This window comes from Phoenix dactylifera, chromosome 2 (genome assembly GCF_051530095.1).
Source record: "Phoenix dactylifera cultivar Ajwa chromosome 2, Ajwa_hap1_PhDact_Kaust_v1.1, whole genome shotgun sequence".
In the NCBI taxonomy this organism is placed as follows: domain Eukaryota; kingdom Viridiplantae; phylum Streptophyta; class Magnoliopsida; order Arecales; family Arecaceae; genus Phoenix; species Phoenix dactylifera.
Genome location: NC_143191.1, coordinates 35,127,530 through 35,147,500, shown reverse-complemented (window position 1 = coordinate 35,147,500; position 19,971 = coordinate 35,127,530). Strand labels below are relative to the sequence as shown.

The following is a 19,971-nucleotide window of genomic DNA, read 5'->3' as shown; positions in this document are numbered from 1 at the left end:
CGTCAAAAAAAGAATAAATGTAGGGGCAGAAAGAAAAATATGGTCAGCAAGAAAATAAAAAAATACTAATTATTTTTTAAAAAAATAATAAAATAATTTTTTATAGAAATAAAATTTTTATATTTTACATAAAAATATATGAGACACAAAATAGTCTAAAGAGTTAGAATTATTTTTTTTTTCAAAAATATTGTTGAGCTTTTGGATAGGAAAGCTAATTTTTTTATTAAAAATATAATAGATATTATATATATATATATTAAAAAATAGATGCTCAACTAAATATAAGCCATTCTATAATGTGCTACTTTCTCGTATCAATCAAACACGTAAAAACTATTTGCTCGTGCTTCTCTGAAAAAATATTTTAGTAAAGATAAATTCTTTCTACGAACTAGATGAGTACATAATATTCAACTAACATGTATATATTTTTTTCTTTGCAGAACATGATAAAAAAGTTGCCACCAAGCTATCATGTGTATGCTATGAGAGTTACATAAACCTGTAAACTTTAAAACCTAGACGCGTTTCATTGCTTTAGTTAAACAAAAACAACTCACTCTTGTCTGAACCACTGTTTATCCAATTGTTTACATTAGAATACTCCGTTAAATTCAATCAAACAAAATAGAATTTTGATTTTATTTTTCCCCCTCTTTTATCCTATTGTTTTGCTTCATTTTTCTTTGACTTTATTAGCGAGAAAATAGAGCCTTGGAAAATGCCGGGGAAACAGGTTGAGACATTTGACTCGACAATGGGAGACCAAATTGCAAATTTCTTAATGTCCAGTCCATATTCACTAGTAATATCAGGTGTTACAAGAAAATGGTTTAATTTTTCCCTTGTTCTAAGGTCATAAAAGACTATGGTGTCCGAAAAAGCAACTTGCCAAGTTTTCTTGATATTGAAATTTTGAAACCACCATCTACTAAAAAAAAGATGCAGTCACAAAACTTTGAACTACAACTGTCTCCATAGCCTGGCATACGTAACAATAGAAGTTCTTAACAACTACCTCGAATCATAGGACAATTTGTTGTAGTAGTTCGCCCCTCTTGAATCTGCAACATTTATATCAGGACATGATGTCTCACAGAGCAAAGATAAACAAACACTAAATTGGTTCAGATATTGTGGATACAAGTACAAAGAAGAATCAGGAACTGGGACTTAGTTTGAGTTGCAGATTGTTATATGAGCCCACTACAGAAATCACTATCATATGGATGAGAATGTGGTGATAATGCAGCAATATAAAATTAACAAAACCAGCAATTATAATGTACGGTCGAAAAGTGTAGTTCAATGTTTCAAAAATCACACACCTATAACTTTTAGGGCAGGCTATATGATGATTGCATGTGACCTCTGTTTATACCATAGTGCACCTCACCACGTATACTTTCTTGTTCCATCCAAACAAAGTAGCCCTCAATGAAAACGATAGAATTTTTAAAAGACGTGCTCATATTAGCAAGACTCTGTTTGCTGGGATTAAAATAGAGAGGCTGTGTTAGTGCTGAGCTGCTAATCCAAAAAAGTGGAAGAACAGGGAAGTTTCTTGCCCAACCTGTCTCCCTCTTACTCACAACAGAAAGCCGAGTAAACAAATGATACATCACAAGCAGGTCATAATCTGCAGCTACCTTCAAGGGAAAGTAAAGCATCTAATTATGGGAAAACTTCCAATAGCAGCCACTCGTTGCGACAATCACATGACAATATATAAACACGCCAATGAACGACCAGAAATAACTGATAGACTGTAAAGTTTGGTTGAGTTCCTTCAATGATGAGATGGCCTTTTGGAAGTCCTCGGTGCTTCTCCAACTGTTACATGCAACATAAAGAATAATAACATATATTTTTTAGTCTTTTCTGCATAAGATAGTAGAGGAAGGATTATTTAAATGACAAGCAAAGCAGCTAAACAATTAGCATGGCCATGATCAGGTCAAGACCTGTACTAGCCACCCAAAAATGAATCGGAAACTAGCAAAAACCATGGACAATGCAGGTCAATGTAATCCTTTGCATCTTGCAATCACTGAAAAAAATCTGATCCAAGTGAGCACTGATAACAGCCATCCAGTTCCCTCCCAAGGAGCACCAGGCTAGGGTCCCACAGTGACAACTATGGGGCAGTGTATATACAGACTAATGATTGATTAGAAAGTAATCTATAATCATAGAGAACATTGATGATACGATAGCTATAGGAAATATCCAGAGCTTACTTTTCTAACTGATGGACACAACTAATAAAAACAAGCATGCCATAACCCTTCCGGTAAAGTTGTAGATTTTTCTTTTTGATCCAAACATCAGAGAAGACGTGTGCTACAATTATGCTTCTCCAATTGGTGAAGCAGATAAACAGCTAGCAAAGTCAAAAAAAAAGGTCAAAACATTTATTAATTAACCCAATAACCACTCGCCTTCAGGGACACCATTTCATGCTACTCGGCTAAATTTTCAAGAATGGAAGGAACAGCTCTCCACCGCAATGATTCTGCTTCTTTCTGAGGAATGTATAGCATGTCCCCTTCAATAGATGTTATATTACTGAAGTCTTAGTAAATTTCACCTTCAGTGTGAAAGTTTTATGAGCCACTTCTCCATTATATCAAACCCTTTGGTTCAGACTGGTTAAAGATTAATTATATGAATGGGTGGAAAGCAAGATATAGACAGACATGTAGCCATCTACTTGTCCACTCTCTGTCCAAACTCAAGGGGCAGCAGGAAGTAAGTGGAGAGAGAGTGCATTCCTCCAAATGAACTTTTCCTGCTTTAAAGATGCCACCCTCTGAGCTAAGTTCCCTAACAGAAAGAGAAATAAAAGGATCTTGCAAATGTTGATTTAAAGAAACTGCATATGAAAATTAAGCTATTTGACGATCTAAGCTTCAGTATTTGCCCAGGTACACTACAAACAAAGTAAATGCAAGATGGTAGAACATCGGTATTTAGTCAAAAAGTTTCCAAGTGACTCCATATAGATTCTGCAAATGGAGTAAAATGTAAAAGAAAAAAAAAAAGGGATATAATTCCTACTTGATTATTTAAGTGGAAGGGCAAACATCAATGATGCCAAAAGCTAAACTTAGATATTACAGTCCACCTATATGAAACAAGAAACTATGGACCTGAGCCAATTAAAACACTAAGCATGCCTCACAAATAGTTTCCCTCAGCAGTAATTCTGTATGAGACCATAAGTAAATAAAATGAAATGAAATAACTGACCATCCAGTGACAGTAAAGCCTGCATGCATTTTTGCTATCTCACTGCATGCTTTAGATATGTACCTTATCCAATAAATCATTGTAATCACTCGCCATTTATTACAAGTGACTGAAATGGCACCCTTTTTATTTCCACGAAACTTGAATACTCTGTACTCATTGGTTGTTTCCATGGCTCCCCATCCATTTGCATGTAAGCATCTCTCCACCGACCACCTCTGATTTCCAACCTAATTGCCGCAGCCTGAAACACATCACAAGATCGATTCACATATTATGTATCTCATGTTCACAAATATTTAACAGAATATAGTCCAAAACTGCCAGCAAAATAGAATTATTATATCAAGGTTTGCCATATCAGTTAGTATCATACTATACCGAGCATACCATACCATACCGGTATCATACTTGTAGTAAAGTAATACTTGGTCAGGAGCCATATTGAGTATCAGCACCATGAACCAAGCCATATCGACAGTGTACTAGTACAGTACTGGTATGGGTACCAAAGCAGTACTGTGAACCATGTGCTAAACAGTTTTATTTGTTACTTCTACAAGTAGCTTTACAAGATGACAATCAATTGCGACAAAGTTGGGAACAATCAAACACTAGTGAAGAAACAATCAATACAAACTCCGGATACACGCTAATTTGTTATATAACAACTTCGAGTATTGCAACTATCATCTCTTTAGTTTTCTCATGTAATTAGAAGCTGCCAAAAAATCTCAGATTATAGGCATGGACTAGGTAAAAATTTTAGGATTAACTACTTATCGAGAAAACGATTGGTATGAGCTGGTGGTGTAAAAAACTAGCTAAGTAATAAACGGCTAGAGCACGGCTCATTTTATAGAAGAGCTGTTTGGGCTCGGCTTGAGTTTAATCCAAGCTTAAAGGAAAGTGCTTAGTTTGGCTTGGATAAGGCTCGAGCCGAGCTTCTTACCAAGCCGAGCCAAGCCTCCCATATATTTTGCAAACCTTTGTTGTTCAAGCTTGGCTTGGACTCTGCTTGAGCTTGGCTCATCGTCTTCTGAGCTGATCCCAAGAAGAGCTGTACCCAAGCTGATCTTGAGCTGCTCGTGAGCAGCTCGGATAAGTTGCAGCCTTAGTAGTGGCTCCTAGCTCAACCATTATGCTAGGCACTAGGCAGCTTGTTCATCAAGTGCTAGGATATTGTATGAAAGCTTGCCAAATCCACCAAATAAAATTAAAAATCTAAAACTATTAAATTGTATAATACTATTAGCTTTCATGGTCTCAAGAACTTGAGTACCAGGACCGTTCCCTCAAGTTAGCAAAAACCCAATCAGCTATAAGTAGACAGACATATTAGAATTTAGAAACCACCTTGATGGTCACATTGTCATCTGGTTCCACTAGAAACATCTCAACCTCTGATTTACTATAAGCTTGAGGGTGCTGTGACACTTTTGATGCATAACATTACAATATGAAGTTTACATGGTAGCTTTTGCATGAACATACATCAGACTCCACATAAAAGTAAGGCAACAACCATACTAAGGCCCTGTTTGGGGGAGCTGTTGGCAGTAGAGCTGTTGGCAGTAGAGCTGTTGAAAGTAGAGCTGTCTGAAGTAGAGCTGTTATAAAAAGCTGTTTGCTGTTTGGTAACTACATTCGTAAAGTGCTGTGGTGCTTTGTTTTGTGTTTGGTAAACAAACTGAGAAAGTACTTTTCTATGACAAAATTACTATAAAAGACATTGCATAGTATTATACAACAGAACATAATAAAACATAACATAAATTAATACATAAATATACGATATAGTATAATATTATTGTAATATAAAATAATATTATGTTAATATAGCATAATAGTAATATAATTATTAGAGTAAATTAATATTTGGCAATATAACATAATATTAAATTATTTAACATAACATATTAATGTATTATGATATAATGTAATATATATTATATTTATAGTATAATACAATAATAAAAGTATAAAATATTATAATTATTAGTATAAATTAATTTCTCATAATATAACATAATATTAAATTATTTAAAATAACATATTAATGTATTATAATGTAATGTAATATAATACAATATTTATAGTATAATACAATAATAAAGGTATAAAATATTATAATTAATATTATAAATTAATTTTCCATAATATAACATAATATTAAATTATTTAAAATAACATATTAATGTATTATAATGTAATGTAATATAATATAATATTTATAGTATAATACAATAATAAAGGTATAAAATATTATAATTATTGGTATAAATTAATTTTTCATAATATAACATAATATTAAATTATTTAACATAACATATTAATGTATTATGATATAATATAATATGATATTATATTTATAGTATAATACAAAAATAAAGGTATAAAATATTATAATTATTAGTATAAATTAATTTTCCATAATATAACATAATATTAAATTATTTAACATAACAAATTAATGTATTATGATATAATATAATATGATATTATATTTATAGTATAATACAAAAATAAAGGTATAAAATATTATAATTATTAGTATAAAATAATTTTCCATAATAATTTTTCATAATTTCCCATAAAATAATTTTCCGCGGTCCAGGGGCTCTTCTTCGTGGTCCACGCTCGAGGAGGACCTCAGCGTGGGCCGCGAGGTTGATGATAAAAAAAAAAAACAATAGATTGATTTTGGAAGGTATGGAAAATGATTAAAATTTTTTTCTTCTAAAATGTGGTTCAAGAGATGCATACAAAAATTGAAAAGAAAAATACCTTTTCTTACGGAAGGGAGTCTGACGGCTTGGGTTCTTGACTCCAGCAGATTTTTAAGTTTATACAGGGATAAACTATGTAATTATGTTATTTTAATATGGGCATTTTTGTCAAAAATACAGCTTTCCGAAAAAGCTGAAACAGCTTCCTTCCAAAAGCTCCAAATTGGAGCTTCCTTCCAAAAGCTCCAAATTGGAGCTTCCTTCCAAAAGCTCCAAATTGGAGCTTCCTTCCAAAAGCTGTTTTCAGCTTCCCGCAAAAGCTGAAACAGCTTTTTGAAAAATTTACCAAACACAGTTTTTTATCTAAAAGTACTTTTGGAGGGCCAGAAAGTGCTTTCTGGCCCTCCAAAAGCTCCCCCAAACAGGGCCTAAGACCTTTGCCCCTTTTTCCAAATATAAACACCACCAAGATCCAATAAGTCATCCAAGGGAAATATATTTAGCCCTCACCAAGCTCTTGATCCATAGAACATAGTGGCCGCCTCTTTTCAATCTATTTACATGTTTAAGGCTTTAAGCAAGCTCAAAATTCTTGGTGTTTGAGCACATCCTGCTGCATCATTCCAATACTAGTTTTAATATGTCGTTTTATCTATGTAATCTGTAGCATACCTATATCCAGTCGACATAGCATATTGTTGACTTCTGAAAAAAGACACAAACCACTACAAATTTCCACTAGAAACATGTCAACCTCTGATTTACAACAAGCTTGAGGGTGCCACGACATTTTGGATGCATAACATTACAATGTAAAGTTTGCACAGTAGCTTTTGCATGCACATACATCAGATGCCTGCGTATGACATGCTCATATGAGAGAATCATAGCAGTTATTGTAACTGATTTGCTATAATCTGCCTCTCATGAAAGTGTAGAATTGAAGCCCTCCCAACACTTGATCTTATTGGTACAACACTGTTTCCCCTTCTGCCAGGGTCTATATAAAAGGTTCATTTTCCTTGAAGAGAGCAAGAAAAGCTGTCTCTACATACTAAAGATATTATGGAAAATAAAGTGGCAGACAAGATATAGGATGATAATCTGTAGTTTATTTTTTTTGCACAGCATTTCTTAATTTCCAGTAATTACTAGATCAGAACAAATTATTCAACATTCCAAGATAAGAAGCGAAGTCCAGATAACATCGCTACCTGAGCAATGTGTTTAGCTGATATGAGTTCAACCATAACAAGTGAAGCATGCCACCCTTGCTTTAGACCAAAAATTTCAAGTAAACCATCATCAACTTGGGCCTCAACAAAGCCTCGCTGGAAGAAACAATATAGAAACTGATCAGGCAAGTTATTCTATCACAAACTGATAGAAATATAAAACAGAGCATTAAGTGCATGATATTGCCCTTGTTGGGAGGAGGGGACCTACGGGAGAACTTTCAGAAAGAAATGATTTCTAAACTAAGCTGCAAGGGGCATGACCACATCATCTTATAGTGGGAACTGGGATTATTGGAAAAGACAAGAAATTCTTAAAGTTCTCTAATATTGATAAGTGCGCATAAGAAATAATTCATAAATCATAATACTTAGGATTTCAAGAAATCAGAAAAAACACAGTGAGGATTTCAAGTAACCAAAAAATAAAAATGATGACCTACACCATCAGAGGTGATCTATAACTCCTTTCTGGTCAACCCAAAAAAAAAAGGATCATGCAGGAGGTTTCTTTTCAACTTTTGCAGCAAAAAAGGATCCACCAAGTGTGCCTTAGATGCATTAAAGAATACCAAAAGAGAACTGAAAGACCATATTCCATGTTCCTAAAGCCATTGTATTTTGGTTATTCTTTTGGTTTATATATGTAAGCAGTAAGATAACAGTTGCATAGGTGCATTCGGCTAAAAATTTCACAATAATGTCGCTTTTACATGAATAGAAGTAGGAAATGTGATTAATCTTTATTAAAATAATGAAAATTTCTCAGTAAGTTTAGTAATCATTTTACAGGTATGGATCCACATATTTTGAACAATTCATCAAGTAGCGAAGAAACAAATTGGATATGACCAAGACCCTGCACAAAGGGTTCAATTCAGCTAGTCTGGGTACAGATCTCTGGTTTGACCAGACTGGTCCTAAGAGTTTGGTTAAGTTCATCATCTGTCACAAACCGACCAAAGATGTATCAACTATTCCACACCAAAAATGTCAAATGAAATCCATATTCTCTCTTAGCTACCCACCATGAATCATACCAACTGCTTCATGTTGTACTTCTAGAAAAGAGAGAGCAGGATGAACTTAGGTGCAGTGTCGCACATACGCAATCAACTATTTCTAACCAAAAATTTAAGATGGTACCCGCATATTTTGCAATTCAGTGCACAATGACATGTCTTATACACAGACATGAGTAAATGTAAAATAAAATTTATAAAGCTGTCTATATTTAGCCATGTTGTTAGGGGTTTATAAAGTTAGGCACCAAATTATATTATAATCTATCTGAATGAATGTTGTTGTAAATCAAGAAATGCATGTCAGTCACCTTTGGTCCATGACCTACATGAAATATTCAGAATGTCATCATGGGATAGCTTACGAATCATTAAGTCAAGCCAAAAGGTGCCTTGTTTACTAGTCATACAAACCTTTTCTAAATATTCAGGTTTCAGAATACCCCATGGATTCCTTCCACTCCCATAGCTGTGAAGATTCAGGGCAACTATTGCCCTAACACTGCAGCCAAAACTTTATTCAATCCACTTGAAATGAAAGGTAAAAGCACCATCATGCCATCATACATTTGTGATAGTGGGAATATTATATGAAAAATAGTATTTACCATTAACAGAGACAATTGTTTAATGAATGTCAGACTTAAGAAATATAAATATATATAAAATAAACATAATTCATGCATCCTGAACTTGAATATATTATTTCTAGTGATTCCCAAGAGTATTTAAAATGATTCAAGTGAAAAATAAAGAAGTTGCCTGGGAGGGACGAGAATTTGCTCCCACTCCGAACAATTAACCTTTTTGATAGACAACCGCAGAATGTTTCGAAGTCCCCTGCAAAGATACATTTCTAGTTTATGCTGACCATACTATCATACAGCATGAGCTTCCATCTTGGAATTTATAAAGGTAGCAAGAAACAATATCAGATAAATAAATGAAAAACAATATTTCGAAAGCTTTCTGTCCTTTAACATGTTTAAGGTTAAGTTCATCAGAAACAAACAAAAACATATTTCACTTTAAAGAAAATCCTAGTGAATTGCAGTTCTAGCTTGCAAATGGTAAAATGCAAAATACAAAATTATGTAGGTGGTTATGTTGTCATATAGCCCAGAAAGACCTCAACATGGATCTCTCTTAAGTTTTCTTAGCACAACTAGGATCATAAGCTCACAATTTCATTCTTGTCGCAGTGGATATATTTTGAAAAAATGCAATTTATTCCCTAAAGTAAGAAGGCTGATGCTTGTGTATAGCTAGTTGTTCTTTCTTGATATTCTCAGTTTATGAAGTCTTCCTAGGAAAGGGCTCCAAGTCCATCAGTAATGCACCACATCTACATACTGTCAGCATGATTTAGAAAATGTACTCGTACTCCAAACATGCTTCCCTGTATGTGTATTAGACCAATATGCACAGATACATAGCGTTAAAATAGCAGTATGAGTTTGTATCCTCCTGAATCCTGACCATCTTGAACAATCTTATTTTAATTCAACAAGGTTTGGAACTATTCTCGCGTTACTACTGCAATACAAGTTTCCAAGAACATTCCAGTGTATAAGCTTGAGAAGGTATTAGAAGTATATAGAATTGTATATAATATATAAAATATACTGTTAATGCATAAAAATAATTACATGTCCTGTAGTTTTACCATGAATTTGAGATTCTTTGTGCCTTAATTTGTATAAATAACTGTGTACTGTTGGCCTGCATGTCAAATTACATGAAACTATGGAACACACCTCATAAAAATCGATCAACTTAGACACCGTTGGTGATCTGTGACAGGAATAGACCAATTAACACACACACACACACACACATATACAAACACCATAATAAAGCAGTTCAAAGTGGTCTCCATGTAAATTTTTTTAATAAAACAGTAAATCCTAGTGTGCCAGTTGCAAATCATCTTATAAATGTGAATCTTTCCTTCCTGATGCTTGTCAAGTGTCAAAAAGATATGCGCACCATGCTGCTCACAAACATGATACATGATTCTTCAGTCCTAATTATAATGACCATTGATGGATGAAGAAGTTAGGTACGTAGGCGCTAGATTGGAAAACTCTGCAAAAATGCAAAGCAAAAAACATCAAAGTTTTATCCGCTTATCATCCACAGAATTATGGTCATACCCTCACCAAAACCCACGCACAAGCTTATACAATATACGTATTTATTATTCTTATTATGAATAACTTTAGTATAATAATTATATTCCATTATATACTAAATATATATATATAGATAGAGAGAGATAGACTTTGCTCTTGGGGAGATATCTATTCCTCTTAGCTCCAAATTCAGCAACGAGACATCCATATTGAAGATCCATACCGTTGATCATGATCTATGCCACTAAATTTGCTTAATGCATCAAGTGGGTGCAAAAATGAATGATAAATATCATGTGATGCCATGTTTTGCTATGATACAAGCATTAAAATCCATTGATTTTTAATCTCTCTATGTTTGATGTGTAGATCATGACCAATAGAGTGAATTCACAATTAAAATACCTTATCATACATGGAGTAATTTCCCATTGTTCTATAAATTTGATAGCAACCCTCCAACTCTCACTGCACAGTAGCTTCAGTCTGATGTTACAACAAACCAGCCAGCCCATTAGTTATAGCCTTAATCTTGAATCTTTGAACACTAAACCAGGGATCCTCCTTTCTTCAATTTACAGTAACTCAAGCCATTAAAATCTTCTAAAATATTTTTTCACCCCAATATCTGATATCATAATCCATATGTTTCCTCATTTTAAATCATAACCTACAGCCTTCAATTAAAGCCGATACCTACCGATAACTCACAATTTCACAACAGTCCCTTGACCCTCTAAACCCCTTGGGAGGATTCTGGATCGCTAAGAGGATTATATTCATAGGATGGTTGCAGCTTTTCCTTGGCAGTGAGAGGCTTCCATCACATTTCAAAGAGGATCTTGAAGCAACAATTTGCACGTAGCCATGGTAACTCTTAAACTGCTTACTTGGATTGATTTCATCTAGGTCAGATTTTTGATTGTTCAGTTAGATGTTTTGAATATATCAGCTCATTCTTGCACATTTGAATTAGTGAAATTGCTGGCTTTAGTCTTAGTTAGGTGCATATTAGTTACTAGCTCCTCTTATAAACAGAGAAAAATAAACGTTGATTACATTGTTGATTCTTGCATTCCATTCTATTAAGTCTAGGGTTGTGCACTGAGACATTCCATATGGTTCCTCCTACATTATTTTTTTACGCCATGTCTAGGTCATATCTTAATTTAATGTCCTCCAACCTGATTCTTTTGGAAGGAAAAAAATAATAAACCTAATCCTGCACATTCAGGATCTTTTGGTAATTTCATTTACCATGGTTTTCAACTTTAGTCAGGTATTGAGTTCAGTTCAGGTCAAGTTCAGATTGGATGTGAGTCTACCTGACCCATTTGAACCTGATCCTATTAAATGCCACTTCATTTTTGGTTGAAAAATTCAACAATCAACCACTTGAGGTATCAAATGAAATCCAAAGCATCATGGCATGTCATTTTCTTCTGTTATACCAAACTAAAATTATATAATAAAAGAATTAAACATGTACCATCAACCAGTCAAACAAGTCTAGTATTCAGCAAATATGTGTGCGAATATTTGTGATATTAAACTTGCCCTCTTGCAGATATTTTCGAATGCTGTGTTGCCAAACACTTGTAACATCCAACTGCCAAGAGTCTAGTAACAGAGTAGCAAAATCCTCAAATCTAGCTTCTTTTTTCTGTTATATCAGAGAACTTTTTCACCAACCAAACATCAAGTTTTGATTGTTACCATAGAATGGCTATATACATGACAAAAACAAAAGGCCTACAAGGCTACGACATCTTTTCCACAAAACATTGCATTAGGAAATTTGGAGGGAGAGGAGTTATAGCATTTTCAAATGTACGAAACTTGATTATGGCAGATGGCTGGACCTCATCATCCTCTATATCCAGAAGAATGGCATGCCCAGTCTGATTGGTGGTTAAGGTATAACTGACTAAGAAGAACATCTCTTTCCAACTTCAGGATGTACTTTTTAATTCTTCTGTTTTGTCTCATAGTAAATGCATTGTTTTCTTGGAGCAAGTGATGCTTCTTTAATCAAATAGTTAAAAAGAATAAGTTGCATATCTTTTATATGCTCAGGTTTGGCTTTATAATTCCCAATCATCAACTCATTCAGGATATGTAAATTCAAGAAACCATATTTGTGAAGCTGAACAAATGTGATCACTGTAGTTAGTAAATTGACACAACTGAAAAAAATTAGCCTAATATCAATTTTCTCCATCAAAGAAGCAAATAATCCCGAAAGCAAGAGTCAACTATTATTCACTAGTAAGAGATAACCTTAAACTTGGATCACTCATACAAGGCGTAAAGAACCACCCCTGCTTGCAAGTATATCCGGTGTAGATCAACTGCCATAAGAAACATTCAACATTACTTTATATATGCAGTAATATCTCATGCATGATATTTGATATTCAATTATCATTACATCAAAAAAAAAGATAATCCAAAATTTGAGCAATATATGAATAAAACAGATAAATTTTAAACCTCAGCATGCCACAAAATGTTAAAGAGGGTAAATCAGATGAAATAATTCAATGCATATCATGGGACAAATGATATATCCAGTTAATAGAATGCACTATTCAGAAAAAAGTAAGACTGAAGTTTAAAAAAACATCAAAAAAATAGTTCGATCAGAAGTGGATCATAAATTTACATGCTTCACTGACAGTAGATAGAGGTTGGAAAATAAATACAGCAAGCAGCAATGACTGATGTTAAAGGATATAACAATTATTAGCTTCATAACTTGCATCCCACCAATTAGAAAGATGGATACTAGGGTAAAGACAACTTTGTGACTGATAAGTTGTTAAAACAAATAGAAACAAACCCCATACCTTGTTTGTTATTGGACCTTGTGCAAGGTATGGTCTTTCATCACGTAAATGATGGAAGCCATAAGCAACTTGAGCATCCATTCCTGCATTAAAGCAAATTATGAGTGATTGAATATATCATACTCTTCAAACTCTGACTTGATTATTACATCATATACTCAATTGACATTGATTAGGCCAATTACAAATCAACATCGACGAGGATGAAGTTGCAAGTAAGTACTTTGAATTGCCACAGACTATGGTTGAAAGCGACAATATCAGGAATGAAAACAAAGGGTGAAAAACATGGTTTTGGTCCTTCAGCCAGTCCAGATATCACAAAGGGTGAAAATCCTTCTTTCTGCTGTTCCTAAAAACATCTCTCTCTTAGAACAAGAGATAAAGACATGGAACCAGAGGGTAGCAATGCAAGAATGGTCAACATGAAGAAGAAGACAACTCTTAATAAAACCATCAATGCACATTTGGGGAGAAAATCATGCAGCAATTAAATGGAATAAATGAGAAGAATAATATCGTCAAAAAGATAGGCATAAAATTGTACCTATGCTAAAATAGTTATAGAAGACTCCCTCGAAGCAAGAAACCTTTTCAGGTACCTCCCCTTCAATATTCCCATCCTACACATATATTAGTGCTATTATGAGAAGATTAAAACAATGGAAACACGGAATTGCTTCAATAAAGTTAAAGTGTAATATTTTTTTGATCGTACATGAGAAGGAAATAGAATATATTGCATTGGTCAAAGAATCTAAAAGAACATACAGCACATAAATAAGGTTCTTGAATGCAAGTTGAAAATAATAATATAACATGCACTTAAGATAAACCAACAAATCATATTATAAGAATTTTTTTGTGTACAAAAATACAAGTTTAGTTTTTGACAATGGAGGGAATGAACTTACAAATAAAAGACAACATTAATAGATAGTCAAAATTCTCAACAAGGATTTATTGTCAAGAAGACAGGAGAGCAAGTCATAGAAAAAAAAACAAAAATAAAAATAAAAAGGAGACTGAATAATGTTTCAAACTTGAATCTTATAAGAATCTATTTCAAAGATGACAAATGTGCTGACCACCCGAAAAACAAAAAAGAAGATAATCTTAGAAAAATATCCCATCCCTCTTCTATGGCTATCTTATTAACAACTAGAAATATTTCATCAATAATAAGACAGGATTATGTGGGCTCTTTCCCTCCCTCCCTCCCTAATGTGAAAACTGACAGTGCCACTAAGCATGCAAGTGTATAACTGCCACAACATTCACCTTAGCCTCATATTACACTATTAGATATTAATAGATGTGTACCAACTTATGCATGTAATTAGCTCAGTTATGTTTAGTATATTTGAAAATGCATGAGGCATACCATAAAATCTTGGTACAAATGATATAGGATAAAAGTGAGAATTACCAAACACAGGTTTACTTTATTTTCCATGACATACACATCCCAAGCTTCCAATTGTTTGAAGATGCAGGATAAAATCATTTACTTCATCAGTTAAAGCTTATCTGTCCATTCAGTATAGAAAGATGTGTTGAAATCAATTGCATGTTCAAGTGATGATCATTGGGTGACAGATTCCTCTGACCTTGAGAATCCATATTAACAGAAGTTGTATAATAAACTAGCAGTGTAGAAGCAATATTTCTAAGATGACAATATTGCTGTTTTGCTATTAGCTATTCATGACAACTTCAATAGTAGAAACAGAAACCCAAAACAACATTTTTGATGCTAGAAACTAATTTAGAAATCCATTTTTTAACTTTAGAAAAATGGAATTATTATCTGTAAACTCACAAGAGAACAAATAAAAATGAGCAAACATGCTGAGCTGATCAACTACAACAAGAGTTTAAATCATGGATACAACCTGAATATAAGTGGACTCTCCTAGATACCTAAGAGAGTGTGGCATTTCTATCACTTCTCCTTCTGGCATCGAAACAAGGATATGCCAACTGCATCAAGACATTGTAATTACTGTAAGCACCAATTTATTTATGTGAGACTGAGAACTTGAAGTTATTTAATCCTCAAGCATTAGTAGGAAAATTTGATCTTACAAAAGAATATGACTTTTATATTGTTAATAAAACAGAAAATTCAATGATCTGGCCAGCACTATTGAAATCATTCATTTCAGATAATGAGGTAAATGAGTCAGGAAGAACAAGAGTCATTTACTAAATTATGATCAAAAGTATAAAATACATCATGGCGTTATTATAGTCAGATCAAGGATTTCATCAGTGTTGGATCCTAAATGCATTTGATTTGGTTGTGATGGTGATTAAAAAATGACAATGGAAACTCTTCATATAACAACCATCAATCAAGAAGGTTTAGTAGTGGCCTCACCTCAAGCCTTTAAGCAAAAGCTCTCCAAAAATGCTTTGAGCCCAGAGCAATATGGTTGAGACTACAAAAGCGAGATATATGTACCACTATAGTATTCGTAGCACATGTCTTGTGCTTTATGCCTTCGTAGGAGGTGCACATATATTTGACTATTCCGCTACCAATTGAATGGAAGGGCAGCATTTATCTTGATGTTCTATGTCGATATAAGTGCCAACTTAGGCATGCCTTGAGTTATAAATAATATGAGGTGTGGACTTTGGTCTCCTTTTGGCACCTTTCTTCAAGAATTTTGCACATTTGGGGTTTGCATTGGTACAAGCATCAAAAAACGAGGTGCAAGATTCTAGATATTGATTGCAAAACACCATATTTATCTATGCTGAAATAAAATAGTATCTTATTGATTCACACTGAGTAATAAGAAGATTAAAGTATATTCCATCCTTGAGTATGAATGGTACAATTTCCAAAATGAAGGTAACTCTCACCTATCAAGTCGGCAAATTGGACCAGAAATAGCCTTATTGAGAGAACGTTTCACGGCCGACTTCCATGCAAAAGGAAATGAACCACCCTAGTTCACATTTAAGCAAGTGAATTGATGGCATCATATAGTTTTTTTCCCTTTTCTTTCTTATATGAAACATCAGATAGCATACTAGGAAAAAGAAGACTAAAAGAGAGAAAAAACGGCCCTTACCCAACCAAAGCTCCTAGAAAGGTCATTTCCTGTTCCAAGCGGAATGATGCCAACAGGAGGAACTGGCTCTCTGTTCTGCACAAAAAGTTCCCCAAGGCTGCCTAACACCCATCCTACCGTACCATCTCCTCCTGCAACCTGGACAAGCATACAAATACTCTCTTCAAAAATTGCCACACTCTAACAAGAAAACTGTGAAATGACTGGAAAAACAGAATGATAAACTCAAATAAGAAACCATCACCAATGGCTGGCTAGCACATACTTCCAATTGAAATAAAAAACATTTACCAAATACAAAATCTTAAATAAACTAACCAAAGAATATCATAGCTTACCCCTAGAAGCAGATAAAGAACAGATAAAATTAACTAGCACTGAAAGGTGATTCAAAAGCTAACCGTAAGAACAGAGAGCTCAAATATAATTGACCATGATCAAAACCCCAGTTAACATACCATAATTCTCAACTTTTCCCGAGTTTCCTTCGCGCAATAGTCACCAAGATCAGCCAGCTTCTCCAGGCAAGCCAAACCATACTGAACAAATTCAGAAGGCTTCACCATTGAAAGATCAAAAACCTACATTACATAAAATAAAGAAACAGTTATTTACAAAACTCTTAAGGTATTAATTCTTTAAAAAATAACCTCATATAGTCTAGTTGGAACTGAAAAACTTTTCAACATTACACAAATAAGCAGGCCTGAGACAAATGCAATTTTGTGACAAATAAAAGCTAAAATTAACAAGTGTGTTATCAAATGAACATAACAGATTGAAAAGTCTTATTTGAAGTAGATAACTAATTACGAACATCACCAGGAATTGTGCGACAACTAGCATATATTAAAGTCCATATTTCATATATTTACTAATGATCAGCTTCATAAAATGTCTTTTGCATTTAGACCTATCCAAGACAGAACCTGTTAAGTTTCAATATTTTCATCTTTTCTCCAACCTTTCATCTGGGATTTCTGGTCATACCTCCTCTATCTTTAAAATACAAATCTAAGCCAAGTGCTTACAGCAGCCTCATGTTGTGTCTGCTGCACATGCCAATATCAACTCAATCAATTCTCCGTCCCATATGTCCATTAGGAATGCACTTTGAAGCTTTACCTAGACACTCAAATCAAATCTTTGCAAATATTACAAGGCATCCACAGCATCACTTACATCTTTGCAATGTGCTTATGAATATTAAATTTATGCAACTAGAACACATTTATGCTTCGCTTGCCCATTCTAATTTGAAACAGAAATGTCATTTATTTCTCCGTTATCAAAATAATAGATCCAAAAGAGCAAATTACTCCAACATGTGCATCAAGTCATGGCCATGATCTATGACAGGTTTTTTATAGTTAGGGGCATGATTATTTCTTTCCTTCTTTCACCACTTCAGCTTTGAATAACAGAACAGCCGCATCTCGTTCTACTTCCATCTCCAACAACAAACAAATTAGCCTCCTTTAGTTTTCTCCCTCCTTGAGTTCATGTAACATTGCTCCTCTATGATTCTCTCTCCTCAATCGTTTACTCCCAAACTTCCTAAACATTCTTCAATCTCTATCTTATTTAGATTCTCAACTAACTATATGTCCTAATACTCGTATGAGAAAATTCTTCCCCCTCTTGAGTCATGTATTCAATAACTTCTTACATAATATCAACAGCATTACATCCTAGAAAAAATGAAGTTTAAGAAAAGAGTAGTACTCTAAATCTAGCAAGGTATTTTGAGTGCGAAGAGAAGCCATTGCATTTCTTGAAAACAGGGCAACAGCATTCCTTCTATTCTAAATCCAAAGAGAGAAGGGAAAGTATTAGGAGAATGAGGATCGGTGACCTGTTCCTCGCCCATCAACTCCTGGAGGCGGTTCTTGAGGACGGGGCCGTGGCGGCCGCCGCTGCGGGAGTTGACGAAGACGAGCATGGGCGCCTCCGGCACGTCGTCGTACCCGAGGCAAGGGCCGTGCGCCCCCACCTCCTCCACTGCCGCCGCCGCGGCGGTGGCGCCGGGGTCCCGGGACCGGATGGCCTCGGCAATGGCGGCCCGGAGGCGGTCGGGGATAGTGATCCTCCGGCGGAGGTACTCCTTATCGAGCCCCGCCCCCGCGATCACGCACGCCCTGAACGACTCCACGAGCGACGTCCTCGACGACGCTGACGACGTCCTCGTCATCCTCGTCAGCCCCTCCACCGACGCCGCCGGCGACTCCGGCTCGCTGAACGACGATCTCGACATCCCGAAGAAGCGAGCAAGAAATCGATCGAATGGGACAATAAAATAAAATCAAATAATTTCCGGGATGGAGTGATTAAAATTTCCAAGATTATCTACATTTTCGTTCTTGAGAAGAAATAGATCTTCTTCCTTCATTTTTGAAAAAAGAAAAACTATATCAAAAAATTGAGAACAAAGGAAGGTGGCAGGGATGGCTGGGCCGGAGGGAGCGAGGAAAGGAATTCGGTTTTCCCGCGGGGGACACCGACTGCGGGACACGGACAGGCATTCGAGAGAATTACCAAGGATACCATAGGATTTGTAACGGCCGGAGGTTTCCGAGAGGGCCTCAAAATTTAGGTGGTTGATTTTGGACTGCCAAGATTTCCCAATTCCGAACCCGATCGTATCCGGGATTGGAATTTTTCCGTTTGTAATGTTCGGTCGGATCATGCAGCTCAACCGGTTCTGGATTAGATAGCTGGTAATGACTAACCAGCTATCTGGCCTCCTAGCTGGATAACTTCAATCCCATCCATGCACTCAAGGTGGCTTCCAAATTTAGGGCATGATTTTAAACTAAAAATTCTGAGATTTGTGGATTGAACCTATACAGCTAGCAAAACTATAAGATTACAGCGGGGCTAGATCTATATTCAAAATATTCGTAAATAGCTTTGAAGTAGCCCGTTCGAACCTCATAAAAGAAAAAAAATATTATAAGGTTCCAGCTTGTCCACTCCAAAGTTACTCTCAAGTATTTATGATTATAGGACTAATCCAGTCTATAATCCTATAATTTTTCTAGTTGTACTAGCTCAATCTACGAATCCCATAAAATTTTCAATATATCTATCGTCCAAATTATTATTGTTTTTATATAATAACAATTAAATTATTCTGTTTTTATTTATCTATTTTTTCTATTAAATTTTTGGCTCACAATGTTAGTAGATAACTATTTTGACTATAAAATAATTTTATTATTTTTTTGTATTAATATTTTTGAAAAATTTATATTAAAAGTAAATACGTAAGATATCTTCTCTTCTTTTTTCCCTATCTATATCACCACTTTTTTTATTCCAAAATCTAAAATAATACGAATTTCCTCCTTTGCTGGCATCTTACACTGCAAGATGGGATTGGTGCAATTTTACATGATAATGCGGTATAATATATTAATCTCTTTCATGCCCTTCTGGACGGAAAAAATCTGAAGGAACCAAAAAGATCCCTCATGGCAAGTTGCATGAAGAGAGGTGAAGGGAATGGTTTGGGCGATAGGGATTATAGTCTCCTAACATTTTTCTTCGATTTCTCTTTGATCTCAGTAAGCTGTACGAAACCAGTAGATTCCTGTGTAAGGGCAATTGAGAGATAAAAGGCTCGTCCATATATGTAATCGTCCGGACTTTATTCCGTTG

General features: G+C 34.8%; 1 protein-coding gene across 1 annotated transcript; it reads right to left on the bottom strand.

Moving 5' to 3' along the window:
* Nucleotides 1-1,588: 1,588 nt before the first annotated feature.
* On the bottom strand, nucleotides 1,589-19,023 carry LOC103701695 (diacylglycerol kinase 4-like). Its single transcript, XM_017841470.5, has 13 exons — nucleotides 18,167-19,023; nucleotides 16,770-16,892; nucleotides 16,312-16,449; nucleotides 16,100-16,185; nucleotides 15,121-15,208; nucleotides 13,773-13,848; nucleotides 13,226-13,308; nucleotides 12,657-12,727; nucleotides 9,004-9,081; nucleotides 8,656-8,743; nucleotides 7,199-7,315; nucleotides 3,319-3,499; nucleotides 1,589-1,836 (listed from the first exon to the last, which is right to left on the bottom strand). The coding sequence occupies exons 1-12, from the start codon at nucleotides 18,563-18,565 to the stop codon at nucleotides 3,341-3,343; spliced, it is 1,506 nt and encodes a 501-aa protein (XP_017696959.1). The 5' UTR covers nucleotides 18,566-19,023; the 3' UTR covers nucleotides 1,589-1,836; nucleotides 3,319-3,340.
* Nucleotides 19,024-19,971: the final 948 nt, after the last annotated feature.